The sequence below is a fragment of the Chinchilla lanigera genome, unplaced genomic scaffold, assembly GCF_000276665.1.
Source record: "Chinchilla lanigera isolate Chin_1 unplaced genomic scaffold, ChiLan1.0 scaffold00123, whole genome shotgun sequence".
Classification (NCBI taxonomy): domain Eukaryota; kingdom Metazoa; phylum Chordata; class Mammalia; order Rodentia; family Chinchillidae; genus Chinchilla; species Chinchilla lanigera.
Genome location: NW_004955524.1, coordinates 4,326,165 through 4,343,757, shown reverse-complemented (window position 1 = coordinate 4,343,757; position 17,593 = coordinate 4,326,165). Strand labels below are relative to the sequence as shown.

The following is a 17,593-nucleotide window of genomic DNA, read 5'->3' as shown; positions in this document are numbered from 1 at the left end:
CAGAAAATAGGAATAGATGGCCTCTGCCTCAACCTGATCAAAGCCATCTATATAATCCAACAGCTAGCATCATTCTCAATGGACAAAAACTGAAAGGTTTTACTTTAAAATTGGGAACAAGACAAGGGTGTCCGCTGTCACCACTCCTGTTCAATATAGTTCTGGAACCACTAGCCAGAGCAATAAGACAAGAGAGAGAAACAAAAGAATAAGGATAGGAACAGAAGAAGTAAAACTATCACTATTTGCAGATGACATGATACTTTGTATGGACGACCCCCAAAACTCCACAAGCAGACTCCTTGAATTTATCAACAAATTCAGCAGGGTAGCAGGATACAAATTCAACACCCCGAAATTGATAGCATTCCTATACACAAACAACAAACAGACTGAGAGAGAAGTTAAGGAAACCGTACCTTTCCCAAAAACATCCAAGAAATTGAAATATTTAGGAATCAATCTAATAAAAGAAGTAAAAGACCTATTCAATAAAACTACAGTACTCTGCAAAAGAGATTGAAGAAATGTTCATTAAAAAGAAGAGTATTCCTTGCTCATTGGTATGAAGAACCAATATTGTGAAAATGAACATACTCCCAAAAGTACTGAACAGATTCAATGCAATTCCCATTAAACTGTCATTAGCCACAACACAGGTCTCGAGAAAACATGGCTTCAATTCACCTGGAACCAGCAGAGATCCAGAATAGCAAAAGCAACCGTGAACAAGAAGAAGAGTTCAGGTGGAAAAACAATCCCTGTCTTGAAGTTATACTACAAAGATACTGTCGTAAAATCCACCTGGTACTGGCTAAAAAACAGATCTGAGGATCAAAGGAACAGACTGGAAGAAAAAGCCACAACAAAAGCACACTCAGCCACCTAATCTTTGATAAAGGGGCCAAACAAACTCACTGGAAGAACGATAGCCTCTTTAATAAATAGTGCTGGAAAAATTGGCTTGCGACCTGCCAAGGACTAAAAATAGACCCAAGTCTATCACCATGCACCAAACTCAAGTTGAGGTGGTTCACAGATCTCAATATTAAAACAGAAACACTAAATCTATTGGAAGAGAAAGTAGGTAAAAACCTTGAAGACATAGGGGTAGGCAGAGAGTTCATGAACAAAAATCAAAATGCATGTGAAGCACTTGAAAGAATCAACAACTGGGATCTCATCTTATTGAAAAGTTTCTGCACATCTGAAGAAATCACCATCAGAGTAAAAAGAAAACCCACAAACTTGGAACAAATTTTAGCGGATTGTCCCTCAGACAAAGGGCTTCTATCTAGAACATATAAAGAATTAAAAAATATCAACCTTCCCAAATTCAAAGATCCAATGCAAAAATGGACAGCTGAGATGAATACACACTTCTGAGATAAGGAAATACAAATGGCAAATAAACACATTATAGAAAATGTGCCACACCATTAGTCATTTGAGAAATGCAAATTAAAACAACACTGAGATTCCACCGTGCCCAAGTAAGAGTGGCTAGCATTAAGAAATCAACTAATAACAAATGCTGTTGAGGCTGTGGATAAATAGGAACCCTTCTCCACTGCTGGTGGGAATGCAGACTGGTGAAACCACTGTGGAAATCAGTGGAGATTCCTCAGAAAACGACGTCTAGAGGTCCCATTCAACTCAGCTATTCCTCTTCTGGGTCCTTTCCATGAACATCTAAAAACATCGTATCACCGTGATATATGTGAACCTATGTTCATAGCAGCACAATTTGGGATTAACTTGCTGTTACTTGTCTAGAGGTTTGATGTGTAACATAAGTTTACTTATTTGTGTTCATTGTGTTTTCCTAATGTGGGAATGCACTGTTATGCATTTCACTATGAGGACTGCTTTCATTGCAACCCATGGGTTCTGGTAATTTGTATCTGCATTTTTATTTCATTGTAGATAGTGTTTAATTTCTACTTAAATTTCTTCTGTGACCCATTTGTTGTTCAGGAGGGTGTTATTTAATTTCCATGTGTTTATGGAGTTTTTGCAATTTCTTTTAATATTTAGTTCCAGTTTCATTGCACTATCATCTGATAATATGCATGGGATAATTTCAATGCATTTGCATTTACTTAAGCATGTTATGTGTGCAAGCATGGGGTGTATTTTAGAGAATGCCCCATGTGCAGCTGTGAAGAATGAGTACTCTAATGTTAGGTGGAACACTCTGTAAAGGTCTACTCAGTCCATTAGTTCACATGTTTGGTTTAATTCTGTTATTTCTTTGCTGGTTTTTTGTCTGGTTGGTCTATCTCTTCGGGACAACGAGGTGTTAAAATCCTGCTACAATTGTGTTATTACTTATTGAGTTTTTACATCTGTTAGATTTGCCTTATATATTTATGTGGTCCTACATTTGGTGAATATATATTTATAGTTGTTATCTCTTCCCCTTGCAGTTTTCCCTGAACAAGAATATAGTGATCTTTTTTATCTCTTTTGATCACTGTTGGTTTGAAGTTCACCTTGTCTGCAAACAGAATAGCTGCTCCTGCTTTCTTCTGGGTTCTTATCGTATGGAGTATTGTTTCCATCCTTTGACTTTTACTCTATGGATTTCCTTTTCAGTTAAATGTGTTTATTTTATGCAACATATTATTGGATTTTGTTTCGTGATTCACTCTGCCAGTCTGTTTCTTTTGATTGCTGAATTGTGACAATTGACATTAATAGTTATTAATGATGTGTATTGACTTTTCCTCTTCATGTTATTTTCCCACTGTTGGATGTGTACTTTCCACCTCTGTTTAACTGCTTACCTTGCTTAGTAGTTCTTTTCTATTGTTGGTCTTGAGATTGTGGTCTTTTTTATCTCTTTATATACTATCTTTCTGTACTCTTTGTAAGATTGGTTTGGCGCTCATTAATTTCTTCAGCTGATCTTTGTCATGGAAATATCTTATTTCTCCATCAATTTTGAAAGAAAACTTTGCATAGTACAGCAATGTTGGTTGGAAGTTCTTTCCTTTCAGGATCTGAGTACTTCACCCCAAGCTCTTCTTGACTTGATGGTCTGTGTTGAGAATGTTGCCATGATTCTGATGGGCTTTCCTTCATAGATGATCTGTTTCCTTTGTCCAACAGGTTTTAATACCCTGTTCTTTTGCTCAATTTCTGGGATCTTGATTATTATGTGTCTGGCTGTAGATTTATTTTGGTTATGGATAATTGGGGTTCTATATGCCCCACTTATGTGTATATAAGGTTCCTGTCCCATGCTTGTGAAATTTTTGCTATTACTGCTGTAATAGTCTGTTTCTGTCATTCATGTTGTCTCCTGCACTTTCAATGACATTTATCAGCCTTATATTGTTTTTCCTGGCCTCATCTTGCAGCTGTTGAATTATTATGTGCTGTTCCTTCATTATTTTAAACAGATCTTTTCTTTCACAATCACTAGCTGCAAGACTGTCTTCAAGGTCTAAGAGTCTATCTTCCATTTCAGTCAAGTGGTAAGTTCAGCTTTCAAAGAAATTCTTAATTTCCTGAATGTCTCTTTGAATCTGTTTCATGCATGCTAATTCTTTCTTATACTGTTTGTTCAAGGTTGCCATCATTTTTCTGTGCTCCTCTGTTTATTTTATCTATGTCTTCTTCTCATATGCCCAGCGATTCTTTCATTATAGTTGTCCTTTTTTTTTTTTACCTGAACAATTCTTTCTGACCTGCTTTCCTCTATACCCTGATATAGTTGGTTCTTCACTTCAGTTGCTATTATCTGGGAAATTTCAGGTGTGTGACTTCCATGTTCTTGCATGTTGAAGTTTCCTGGAATTATTCTGTTTGGTGTGTTTGGCTGAGATTGCATTTTGCTTCTGCTTTTTGTTATTTTTCAATCTTTCTAGGTTTCAGGGAAATCAGGTTTGTTTCTGAGATGGTGTTGGATGGTAGAGCCAGAGGACCTGGGAAACCAGATGGCTCACCCAGGTTTCCTAAAGCCAAGGTCCCTCCTGTGCTGGTGGCAGGGTTGGTGCCAGAGGATCTTGGCTCCCAGGTAGCTCACCTAGTCACTTTTCCCCACCAAGGCACCTCCCAATGTAGCAACAGCGGGGCAGAGTTGGAGGACTGAAGAGCTGTGGCAGCTCAACAAGGCTTCCAGAGACCAGAAGTAAATATTTCAGTGGAAAGAGGAAAAGGAATATGAGAGGAGGAAAGGAAGAAAGGAAAAAAAAGAGGAAAGAAAATGTAAAGAAAAGTTTTGTAAATAAGGAAGAGCAGAGAGTTTGAAAGGTGCAAGGCAGTTCAGGGAACAAAGAAAAACAAGAAATATCATGCACAGGTGCAAACTTCCTCTAATGAGTGTGGTCAGTTTGTATACATAAAATGTACCAATAAAGTTAATTCAAACCTTAGTATAGTGAGACAGAGACAGAGAAAGAAAATGGCAGAGATGAGTCTTTTATCATGGGGTCATAAGGCCTATCTTTAATATTTCAATTTTCCTGACCTAGAGACTCCTGTGGAGATAAAGTTCTCAGAATGAGATCAAGGATGACATATTCATTGCTCATGTACAACACGCATGGCTCAGTGCTACCCTCAGCTGGCCTACTATTGGGAAAGAAGGAAAGGCAGGAGAATGATGTGTGCAGCTTCATGGTGCAAAGGGGAAGGAAAGCCTTGATGAGAGCTTGTTGGTGTCCTTGTGAAAACTTAAGGCAGATGCACTATCGTGGAGTGTCACATGTGGTTGATCATGTGGTGCATATGTGATTCCCCTTCAATTATTCCTGAATTACAAGCAGAGGAAACAGGAAGAAAGTTGTCAGAGCAGACTTGAACACTTAGGGTTGATGGCTGCCCAGGTGTGGTAGTATAGATCCCGGGGCTGGTTCTACATGTGCTGATCCATTTAAGCACATGACTATCCTTTCATAATAAAAATCTTGGAATCAAGAAGTGTGAATTCTTCATTTTCAATATTCCTTATGACTGCCTAGGTTACTTGTATCTGGGAAAAATTTCATCATTCTGTTTAGAATAGCTTGCTGATATTTTAGTGGTATGACACTGTATCTGCTAATCTGGTTTTAACGACTGAAAGTCTTAATGACACTATACCTCCTGGTTGTTAATAGGAAAGAAACTATATTGATGTACATTTGGTATCCTTTATCATAACAATTTTCATAGTTTACCACACCAAATTTTATATGTATTTTCTGGAGCTTGTCTTCTTTCCATGTTTTCCTGCTATACTTACTTCCTTTTTTTGTATTATTCAAGGCATCATTATTATTTCAGACCCCAGCCATTCATTGCTGGTAAATAGGATAACAACTTAGTGCACACAGTGACTGTGCAACTTGGCTTCTGGTTGTCACCATTATTCTCCATCACTGCACTGGAAAATAGGCAGAATTTCTACATGAATTTCCTTACTTATGACATAAAATAATCTCAACACTAAACTCATCAATCCATGTAGACAGCCAGCAACGAATGTGTATAGCCTCTGCCTATACCTGAACTCTTCTTATCCTGATTCACATCCTCACAGGCAGCAGGGGACGTGCATGTGAACTACATAGGGGCACAGAGGAGTGCTCTGCCTAGTGAAGGCACAGCTGATCCACCAAGGACAAGAGCTCTGTCTCCTCAAGATGCAGCAGAAGGGGTCCCAGCCCATCTTCCATGCAACTTGGGAGTCTGGGGTGGGCAGGAAATAGCCACTGTCTTCAGTGGTGTTGACAAAGGAGGGTACTCTGCAAGGCTTTCTTCCAGATGATGTTCCAGGGAGTGCAGAAGGGTATTTCTGACCAAACATCCTCTCCTGTTGTGTTACACATCTTAACATATTGGAGAAATTATTCAAATTACTCATTGACTGAGTGATTTCCTGGATTGGCGTCAATATATACATTAGTGTACTTAAGAATTTATGAATTCAATGTATTTTTTTGTGGGATAAGAGATTGAGCACAAGGTCTTGTGCATGTTCAACATGTAATCTTCAGTTAACTATTCCTCAGCCATTTAAAAAGTTATTATGGGCCAAAGTCTTCTGTGGTCTTCCTGTTAGAAAGACACACACACATTGGATCAGGGTCTGCCCTAAAGACTTTCTCTTAATTTCTAAAGACAAACTATTTTTGTGTTAGGTCACATCCAAAAGAAACAGACTTCAGAACTCATCGTTACACTTGAAGCACAGTTCCATCCAGATAATAGTCCGACCAAAATCAGAGAAGAAGGCTTGAGTTTGCCAAGTCATATTTTTATGTAGAGGACTCAGCGAGATTCTCAAATAAGTTTGTGTTTTTACTTGGTACAACTTGCAATATATAGGTTAAGGGACACAAAAGCTTTTTATTTAAGAATATCTTTATACAGTGTACTAAACCCAATATATACTGAATAGATTCAATATGTTATCTTGCTATATAGTTATTATAAACATTAAAAATTCATTATCTTTTGACTTTTTGAAACTCTGTGAAGATTTTGTACTTACATCCCAAGTTCATTTTGACTAGCTACTTTTCAAATGCTAATGAGAACATGAGTTCAACACCCTCCAAAGAGGACAATAAATATTTTATCACATTTTATATGCTTTAATTTTTAAGGTTTATCCTTACAGAAATCAGTGTTTTGTTTTATCTTTAACGGGTCATCTATTGCTATCCTGGCAGAGTTTATAAGGCAATATTGACACCTATACAATAAGAGAAGTCTAAGTGCACAATGAGGCTCACACTTTGTCCTGGTGATTTAGATACTGACAAATACAAGATGCTATACATTGAACTAATACAGTGTCATTCAGAACAATCTACGTGCCCTGAAATTTCCACTGAATATAGGGGCTGTAAATGTTTCCTGCATTTTCTTGCTCCTCAAAAATTTGGATGATGGGAAATAGGAAGTCATTTTCAGCTTTGCTTGTCTGCTTCAGGGTGAGGGAAAAAGAGAAATTTACCACAAAGACTCATGTTCTCACCAAAGCTTAAGCCCTGGAGGAAATCAATTCTGTAGGAGTTGAAATGGATTCTGACAATATATTGAATCATGGAATGAAGATACTTGAAAGCAGGAAACAGCAGGGAGGTAGGATAAATTATACAACTCGAAAAGGGCTTTGTATTTGTGCATGATGTTCCGTTACTACTTTTAGTTTCCTGGCTGTAGTGCAATTATTTGTACCCCAAGCAATGGAGAGAATGTGTGGCTTTGAGTTTCAGCACATAGGCCTGTTTTGCAGAGAACATGGCTTTGCAGGGTGAGTTCTGTGGCTCCAACTCTCGACCCTGCGCCTGTCAGGTGATAGCTCCCAATCTCCCACCTTGGAAGGCACAATGTCCAATAATTTTTGGCTGACCTTGAGGATTTTGAGACTGTTTCAAGATAACCCTAACATTAAATCCTCTAGGGCAATGCATTTAGCAACACCTCTAATCGCATCTACAACAATGGCTTATTGAAAAAAACTTAGGAGCAAATCTGCCCAGGAGGAGGCGACACCTGGGATGTTGTCATCAGTGGAACTGGATTAAATCATGGCAGCTTGGGGCTGAGAAAAAATATGCAAGCATAATTTTTGTCTTGTGCTTTTCTCCATGACAGTAAACCTCAAGTGTAGAGCCCAGGGGCCTGTGGTGGCAAATTTCTCCAGGGACATGGAGCAGGCACTGCTGACAGAGGCCAAGGCCTCAAAGTGTCCACTTGAGTCAGAAGCGACGTAAGTCTGAATCATACACACATATTTATTTACTTGGCGGTCAATGCAATTCTCCTCTTTACTCACCGTAAATCTTTGCATATGCATATAAGATGTTCCTTTCAATTTTTATCTTCCTTCTCCTGCAGCTTCCTGCCTTAGTGTGTACTTTAGATAATGAAGCCTGCCTTCGCCAAAGGAGCACCAGTGTGCGCAAGGATGGAGACGTGGTGATTGGGGGCTTTTTCTCTCTTTATGTCTATGTGTACTATACTGGTATCTTTGAGATAAAGCCTACTAGAGAATTCTTTTACGTTCCGTAAGTGTCTTCTTCATTCATTGGTTTTCTTTCTGGACATAGGATAGATAATGGTTATGGATCCATATTGCACTGATATTCTCTACAGTGCCACCTGTTCTGCCCCTCACATGTGCACAACAGGCCTGCCGATAAGTTTTACCTCTTTTTATAGTTGGGAATATGGGAAGAGGATATTCTTTTTGTGTATTTGTGCTTTGAGCTTCTCATTCCAAGTCTTGAAACCTGAGAGGGACCCCATGCTCCACATTATTCCGTGGTCCATGACCTTCCTGCATGGCATTCAGTGATGTTCTTAATCTCAATTGAACGCCTTGGATTAATTGAATGCTAAGAGCCTATTGCCAAATATTCCCAAATAAAGTGAAGGGTTTGCTGTTTCTCTAGTTCTCTAACTATAAACTCACTTACATTCTTACCGATTGTTTTCTTGTAATTCTACCGCTTTGGCTGGAGAAACTTGTCCCTGTAAGCATTCAGTTACTATTTCAAATACATTTTAGTGTGTTCCAGGACTCCTACCACTGCAAGCTGAGCCCAGAATCAGGGGAAAATCCTCTGTGAGACTGTCCCCCACCAGTGTGTTTCTTGCTCAGTTAGATACGTGTATCTTTCCACTATTCAGATGCTATCTTATCAGGTCTCACACCAGACACATAATTAAGTAGTGAATTTTCCAAAGTGTCTGAGAATTCAAGCAAATGTTGTGTGCTTTTCTGAGAAAAGGAAATGGTAATGGAACAGTGATTGATGGAATCTTTTAGAAGATGCTGACCCAAAGTGCTCCTGTAACAGCTGGGCATATAAAGGGTTAAAATTATAAGCAGAAAGAGCTTCCTTGGTCACCACACACTCCAACAGCCTTGTTCTAAAGACTGCACATTAGGATGCTTGGCAGACAACGTAATATGAGTAGAAACTCACTGTTGTCCTGGCCAGATCCCAAGGAGTTTCTTTCTCACCTGTCTAGCAGATGCAGATGTTTGATCCCTCAGGTATTTGGCCCAGTTTGTGGGGGCTACAGACTCTTTGCCTCTGGTCATGCATGAAGTTTGGATGCTCCCAATTTTGTGTTAACTGGTATTTAAGGGGCCTCACTGGTAGGACTTTGGGATCACATGAGTAGCGAGGGCACTCTGCCGAGATCCTTCCTAAGCAGAACCCTGAAAACCCTCTGAAGGGACCACTCACCACTGGAATTGGCATTCTAGGTGTGGAAGCTCTTCCGACCTGGTGATGTAACTATCTCTGCGCTTTGTCTTTCTTCTGTGTAATCATGAGTGTGTCCACTAACAGTTTATTAAACATTGTTTTGTTATTTTTAACTTGGTGATAGAGTCAAGTCAGTACGCCCTTAATGTGCCTTGTTTTTCCTATCATTTTCTAAAACGTGTGTTGTTACAGATGTGCTTAATACACAGTGCTTTATTCTGGGACCAGCTACTGAGTGTTTCTTGTTTGTGACAGATCAGAAGTATTTTTGAGTATATGACATAGAGAACTCTGCTTGAAATCTCCTAAACCCTGTGACAGGACTAATTATTCATGTCACAGTTTGATCATTATAAGGACTTTATTTCATCGGGAAATAACACTCAGTACAGAATGCACTGCAGTGTGATTTTCGGAACTATATTTGGAATGGTGGATGGGCTCGTGTGTGCCTACAGCTAACGAGGACCATGGAGGGAGGATAGTGAGGGCGGCTGGCTAAATCCCTTGAGAGGGTTCTGAAGACAGCCCAGTGCGATCAGACATCACCTGAGTATAGCAGGTAATGTGAAAATAATCAGGGATCAAGCATTATCAGATTCCAAGCACAGTTCAACAATGTAGGATCTATTTCTATTCCTAGGTGGAGAGGATGAGATACCTACTCCTCTACTGTCCTCTGCTGTCCCCACATATGCTCAGAGGATCAGGCTGCTTTTGCAGTTGTGCTTGCTCTAGAGCCCTGCTCCGAGAGCTCTGCCTGGGGCTGAAAAGAACACACTTGCAATTCCCAGGTACTATGCCCAGGCTGATGTATCCTCCAGGAACAAGTCTTTTGGGATCAGAAGAGAATTGTCATTCCTGCTAAATAAGAAGGAAACAGGAAAGAACTTTTGAAAAATAAGTTCTATTTATTATGCCTGCATAATTTACATTATTTATCCATCATAATTTAATTCTCAACCATTTGGGGGTGTTCCAAATTGTCTAATTAATTTGGCCTGTCACTTAAGGAGGGCAATAGGTGTGTGGTACTTAGAGGAATGCTCCTGACTAAAGGTAAAGAATGTTGAAGAGTCAAGGGCACTGCTCAAAGTTATATGTTCTTTAAATTTTCACATGCATATCATGAAACTATGTACTGCAACAAAACAATGGGCATTTTCAAACAAGCACTCAGGGAAGTAAGATTTCCTTAACCTTTACATGGGCCAACTGGCCTAAGATGAAGGTAAACAAATGGTATCATGTTGCTATATGGGCATATCCTTTATTAACTTTTGGATTCATCATCTTGTATGCATTATCTTCAGATAATGCAAACTGTATTAGATGACATTCTTCATCATTGTTTAATCTTAGGAAAGGTCTTCTAATTTGTAAAAGAATATTTTCTATATTAAGGAACTGATAACATTGTTGACCAATATTTTAAAAATGATTTAATAGGCTCTAAGTTTGTTGTAAATATTTTCACATAAATCATGCTTAAGCAGAGATAATTATGAGCATCTAAGTTGGTAAAACATTCCCATCATTTGCATTTTACTTTTGCCTATTTGCAATGCATCTCAGTGTATAATGTTGAAAATACTTTTGTGTTAAATTTATTATTTTAATATTCTCAAAATTTATTTAGTATCTCTGGAATTTATTTTGTTATAAATGTGTGCACTCACTTAATTTTAGTTTGTACAATAGCTTACCTTCCACTATGAATAACACAGTTAAATATTGATGGAATTCGCATGCAAATCTTGTAATAAAAGGATAGATGATACTCAGCCTGATTAGATTAGACAGGCAGGTAGACAGATAGATAGGCAGATAGAGACAGATAAATTACCTTTGTTTAATCTGTCCCAATGATGAATCTGTTAGTTGCTTTTTCTCTGAATAGCACGTTCCTTTTACGTTCTGAAACACTTTCACTACTTTCATAGATTTCACAGATTTCAGAGCACTTCTGTAATATTTGTCTTTGACATAAAACTTCTCTCTTCTTTCAGTGTTTCTGAGCAGTGGCAAAATTGATAGAATTTTTTATATTAATATGTATAAAATATATTTAGTGATTTTATCTCTACTAGAATTTTAGGCTTCTAAAATACCTTAGAGTAAGTTCTGTTAAGATTGTTGCTATTGTATATATGTTTTTCTCAAAGTACTTTCACTTACCAGTTTTATTTGGAAATCTTTTTTATTCTCATTTACTTAGGTTTGTTTGGGGCCTGCACCAGAATTTCATTTTATTTTTAGGTGAATAGTCTTATTCCTAAAGGGATATTCATGCCTGCTTGTCTCTTTCATTTGATTTTTCTCTCCTAACTTGCTGGATATTTATTCTATGACTTAGAAACTCCAGTGCAAAAGTAAATAATTCTGATGCTAACAAAGAAATCTTGTTTTAACAACGTTTTCAGTGAAATTACTCCTGATATACCGCTTCTTATTTTTGTTTTTCAAAATAAGAGGAGAACAAGATTATCGGACAGCCAACCTTTTACAAAATAGCAAAAGATCAGTACAGACATTATAGAGTTACAAACAATGAGGCAAGAAATTAACAACGCTTGTTGTATTAAATATTGATATCTTCAAAGTGGTTTCTCATGAAAACAGATAGAGACATGCAATATTGATCAATCAAGATATTGATCAATATGGATCAATCATTAACAATTTCTTTCAGCAAAGAAATAGAAGACAGTAGAACAACTATGTGAACTATCCTGTACAGGCATACATAGAAAATTTCTTCTTTCCCTTCTCCTTTCCCACATCCCAGCTGCCCTTTACCCTTGAACATTTTCCTGTCATTCCACAACTGGCAGCTGGGATGAATACACACTTCTCAGATAAGGAAATACAAATGGCAAATAAATACATGAGAAAATGTTCAACATTATTAGTCATTTGAGAAATGCAAATTAAAACAACACTGAGATTCTACCTTACCCCATTAAAAATGGCTACCATTAAGAAATCAACCAATAACAAATGCTGATGAGGCTGTGGATAAGTAGGAACCCTTCTCCATTGCTGGTGGGAATGCAGATTGGTGAAACCACTGTGGAAATCAGGTTGGAGATTCCTCAGCCAACTAGGTCCCACTCAACTCAGCTATTCCCCTGCTGGGTATTTTCCCAGAAGATCTAAAAACATCATATCACAGCGATATATGTGCAGCTATGCTCATAGCAGCACAATTTGTAATTGCTAAATTGTGGAAGCAAACCAAATGTCCATTCACCGAGGATTGGATAAGACAGTTGTGATACTTTTATATAATAAATATTACTCAGCTATAAAGAGAGATAAACTGGAGGCCTTTATAGGTAAATGGTCACATACAGACCATACTCATAAGTGAAAGCAATCAGACCTGCATGTGCAAGCATCGCATTGTCTCACTAGTGTAAAACCAGAAAGACTTAATTTAAACTCAGAGGAATGATACAGCTTCTTTAAGAAGCTTAATTCAACAACATTCAAAGGAGATTGCACTTTGTCAATACTCTGTTCAGTGTTCTTAACACAATTCTCTCAGGAGGGGAAGGGTGAAGCAATTGTCTGTCCCATCATCCCTGCAAGGTGGGTGAACTTGTATTACTGATGTTCACCCATCTTCATTGTGACTAACTGCTTTATTCTTTAAGCAAAATCTACGTTTTGACTTGAAAGAATTTCAGTTTTATCTTTAATTTTATCTTTAGTTGTCAAATACAATTAAATATATTCATAGATGCAGTGGTATGTGCTACTATATATTTATATTACCTAATAGCTAAATCAAGTGGATTAATGTGTCCATTATCCCAGTATTTCTTCACATGCATGAGTGTGGATAGCAATTTTGTTTGAGATACATTTAACTACTAATATTAAGGAAATATCTTTTTCCTGAAATAAAGCATTTCAACAGAAGTGGATACTTGTTACTATTGAAGAGTATATGTACTTCACTAAATATATTATTTTTCTCCTAGCAAACCCTGAGGATATTTGAAAAGATCATATTTTCTAAAGATGTACACAGTATAGTTATGTACACAAATTTTATTCTGAATATATACAGCACGGTGATGTTAAGTATATAACAAGTATGAAAGAATGATGAAGCAGCTCTTCCAGGAATCTTGTCAGGGTACTGAGCTCTTCCATGACAAATGTATATCCATCATTCATTTAATTCCAAAGATGGTGTAAAAAGTCAGTCTTTTCATATCATCATATCCATACTTAGGTTGTAATTATATGAGTGTGTGGAAGGAACACAAGCATTCAGTTCATAAATGGTACTGGACGGCACTGGAACGTAATCATTGAATCTTTTTCCTAAGGACCTCGGTACTTTCTCTTCAGGCTTACGACCAGCAACTACCAGAAATACCTGGCTTTCGCTTTTGCCATAGAAGAGATCAACAGGAATCCTCATCTTTTACCCAACATTTCTCTGGGCTATGAGTTCCATAATTCCATTAGCAGTCATTGGATGATGCTAGAAAATTCCTTCATTTTGCTCACAGGACAACACGAAATCCCTAATTACATGTGTGGGAGACAAAGCAAGTGTGCAGCAGTTCTGACAGAAATGTCAAGGGGCACCTCGGGTCAGATCGGACCACTGCTGGAACTCTACAGATTTCCACAGGTGAGGATTGGTGGGACAGGAAATGGTGGAAGCGCATCCATGGGGCTTCAACTACCAGGAGCAAAAAGGGTTAAAAGTGAGCCTGAGATATGCATCTTTCAAAGAGTATAAGGCACCAGAGCCTCTGTACACAGAAAATTCATTGGTTATAGACAATTTCTTTTCCCTTCATTCTTTTTGATCAAAGAAGAGGAAAGAAGGAAAGAAGCGTTTCTGGGATATTTGAGTACACTAATTCACTTGTTAAAAAAATCTGAGGGTGATGTTTAGAAGGCTGGAAAGAACACGTGTCTCCTATGAATTGTAGGTGTTCCTCAGCACACTTCAGGGCTACTACTGTGCTTTCCATCAACACTTCAGGGTATCATCAAATTTTCTTTTCCTTTAAGGTTACCTTTGGCTCATTTGATCCTACACTGACTGACAGTGGCCAGTATCCTTCTCTCCATCAGGTGGCCCCAAAGGACACATGTTTAGCCCTTGGCATGGTGTCCTTGATGCTTCATTTCCACTGGACCTGGGTGGGCCTGCTCATCGCAGAAGGCCAGAAAGGTCTTCAGTTTCTCTCCGATATAAGAGCCGAGATGGACTGGAACAGAGTGTGTGTAGCCTTTGTGAAAATGATCTCAAGTGTGGCTGTGTCCTATGTCTCATTTACAAAGAAGAATGATGTCCTGACTGCTGATACTGCATCAGTCAATGTGGTGGTTATTTACTATGATACTGATAGTACATATGATGTAAACTACAACATAGTGCAAGACTTAATTACGTGGAAAGTCTGGGTGACCAACTCACGATGGCAGGCTGACCTGTCTGGGAGAGATTTCATACTTGACCCATTCCATGGGATGCTTGTTTTTTCACATCACCACAAAGAGATCTCAGGTTTCAAAAATTTTGTCCAGGAAGCTAGCCCTTACAAATATCCAAAAGACACTTATCTTTTTATGTATTGGTCCAAGAATTTCCATTGCTCGTTCTCTGATTCCGACTGTGCCTTGAAGAACTGCACACCTAATGCCTCTGTGGCTTGGTTGCCTCCAAATCGTTTTGACACAGCCATGAGTGATAGGAGCTACAATATATACAATGCTGTGTACGCTGTGGCCCATGCCCTCCATGCGATGCTTTTGGAAGAAGTACAAAGGCCACCAAGGAGAAATGGACAAGTGAGGATGTTTCACCCCTGGCAGGTAACATGTATTCTCTTGGATGATGTGCACGTTCATAATGGTGCCCCTCTCAAGTTATTCCATGTGTTTCACGCAAGAATATTGAAATCATTTCTACAAAACACGAGACATTGTGTATGACACTTACTGTTGAGGTAATTCTTCAGCTGAGTTGAAATGATCCTCAATCAAGGAGCCACTGGCAGGAGAAGGAAACAGGAGCCCAGCTCCTTGCTTCTGTATATAGGATGTCAACGCTTTATCCATGTAAATATGTTCCATGATTTTCTTAAAGGACAACTTGAAAACCTGTAGTCATTTACAAAACTAAATGGTGTTAAACCTAGAAGTGCATTTAATTAAATTTCATGTCATTTTGCAAACTCTTCAGATACTGATAAACCCATTTGTTGGTAGATGCTAAGTGAATAGTGGAGTAGACAATGGAAGTTGTGGGTTTTAGAACCCTTGACTCCACAGTTGATGGTTTCACCCTAAAACTGTACCCTTTATTTTAATGAGCAGGCAGAGAATACTTTATCTGAAACTGATTGACGTTTCTTGAACATGGTGATATTTTAATCCCTAAGCAGTCATGTGCTCCAGTTTAATAGATACCAGTGTTAACGTTGCTTTCAGTAAAGCAGATTAAAGGCACTTAGGGACTTTTCCCCCATCCAAAGTTTCTGTCCTTACCCTGGAACCCTGTTCACATAGCACAATATGTCTCTTTTAGCTTCATCGCTTTCTGAAGAACATCCAGTTTCACAATCCTGCTGGAGACCAAGTGAACTTGCATGACAGAAGGAAACTGGATTCAGAGTATGACGTTCTCAATTTTTGGAATTTTCCAGAAGGCCTTAGACTGAAGGCTAAAGTAGGAACATTTTCTTCACATGCTCCACATGGCCAAAAAATGACTTTATCTGAGGACATGATAGAGTGGGCCACAGGAACTGCAGAGGTATGTTGGACCTCTCACTGCACAGTTAGTTAACCACAAGTGACCTAAACAGTGTCCTAGCTTCTCTGCCCCTAATTTTGCTCATGTAGTGGTCATACGTGGAAACTGAATAATAATAATGTTTTCAATTTAAAGACATGATTTAGAACCTTTCTGATAAGTGGGAATGTAATGCATTTAATTATATTTTTATAAATATATTTCATATACAGAAATTAATTTGGCATTCAATTATATAGCTTTGCTTATGTATGCAAATTAATTTTATCTCTCTCACTCTGAAGAAGTAACTAAAAGTCCAAGATGTTACCACTATATGTATTTTCGTTAGACTCCCCGCTCGGTATGCAGTGAGAGTTGCAATCCTGGATTTAGAAAAAGCCCTCAGGAGGGAAAGGCTGCCTGCTGTTTTGATTGCATCCCTTGTGCAGACACTGAAATCACCAATGACACAGGTAGGAGCAATCACCAATGCGTCCTGTGTTTGCATTCTCACTTTATTTGATATTCACTCCATCCATCCATCCAGGAAATGGAAAAAATCTTGTAGAAAGCACCAATGATAAAAATCTTCCTCCACTTATCAAATTATTTGTTGTACTGAGTGCTGTTGCTTGGTTGGAAAACACATTTTCCCCTTTCAAATGCACTCTAATTTAGTTTCTTTTTATTTCATTCTTCTTCATCTTTTTTGTTTGTCTTTTCCACTGCTAGAAATTAAACTAGAATATGCTCTATCAATGATCTATGTCCCCAGGTATTCTTATTTGCTGTTATGAGACAGAATATCACCAGTTTGCCTTAGAGTACCTCAAAAATTCAACGGACCGATCTCTGTACACCAATTATCTGGAATAACACATAGGCACCGCCACACCAGACTGCATTGATTTATTTTTCTATTCCCATTTAAAGCAGTATTTTCTCAAGAAAAGCCCTTTCCCCTCCCCTACGGCTTCTAAGTTCCATCTCATCATGAAGTTTAACACAGAGTAGGATTAAAGCCAACTCTTTCAAACCTTTGGAAGCACAGACAGTTTACAGTCAATACAAGATCAGGCACACTTCATCTTCCGGGCCTGACAGTATCCTTCACACAAAGCAGTGCTCAGACAGATTGAATGTGATTGGATGTGAGGGGATGTCTTTGTTGTACAACATGCTCATAGCACAGCACAGTCCAGTTCCTAGGATTTTATCTCCATTCTCCTAAAATGCATAGGTGGGTGGGAGACAGACAATGACATAAATTGGAGTCTACCACAGAAGTGCAAGGATAAGGGATTTAACAAGTGATCTTATCTGCATTTGAAGAGGGTGTCATAGGCATTTTTACAGAGATGTTAGCATTAGTATTATATCACAATAAAAGGAGGTGACATAAATCCTTTTAGTATAAATGGAAAAAATTACATATTCAACATTGATGGAATATTCAAACATTCCAGGATGGAAAATACCATATTGTTAAAATGTAGATAAAATGAGAATGAAGATTGAAACATATTCTGTAAACTTCATAGAAATCTACTGTACAGGACTGTTGCATACCATAAGTACCACTTTGGAAATATTTAGC

General features: G+C 38.2%; 1 protein-coding gene across 1 annotated transcript in view; it reads left to right on the top strand.

The window, feature by feature from the left end:
* LOC102015980 (vomeronasal type-2 receptor 116-like) overlaps positions 1 to 17,593 on the top strand; it is a 53,929-nt gene that overhangs the window by 33,034 nt on the left and 3,302 nt on the right. The window contains exons 8-13 of the mRNA XM_013507206.1: positions 3,876 to 4,024; positions 7,840 to 7,966; positions 13,565 to 13,875; positions 14,265 to 15,071; positions 15,787 to 16,014; positions 16,346 to 16,469. Of these exons, the coding sequence (XP_013362660.1) occupies positions 3,876 to 4,024; positions 7,840 to 7,966; positions 13,565 to 13,875; positions 14,265 to 15,071; positions 15,787 to 16,014; positions 16,346 to 16,469 (1,746 nt within the window). The remainder of the gene's footprint in view (positions 1 to 3,875; positions 4,025 to 7,839; positions 7,967 to 13,564; positions 13,876 to 14,264; positions 15,072 to 15,786; positions 16,015 to 16,345; positions 16,470 to 17,593) is intronic.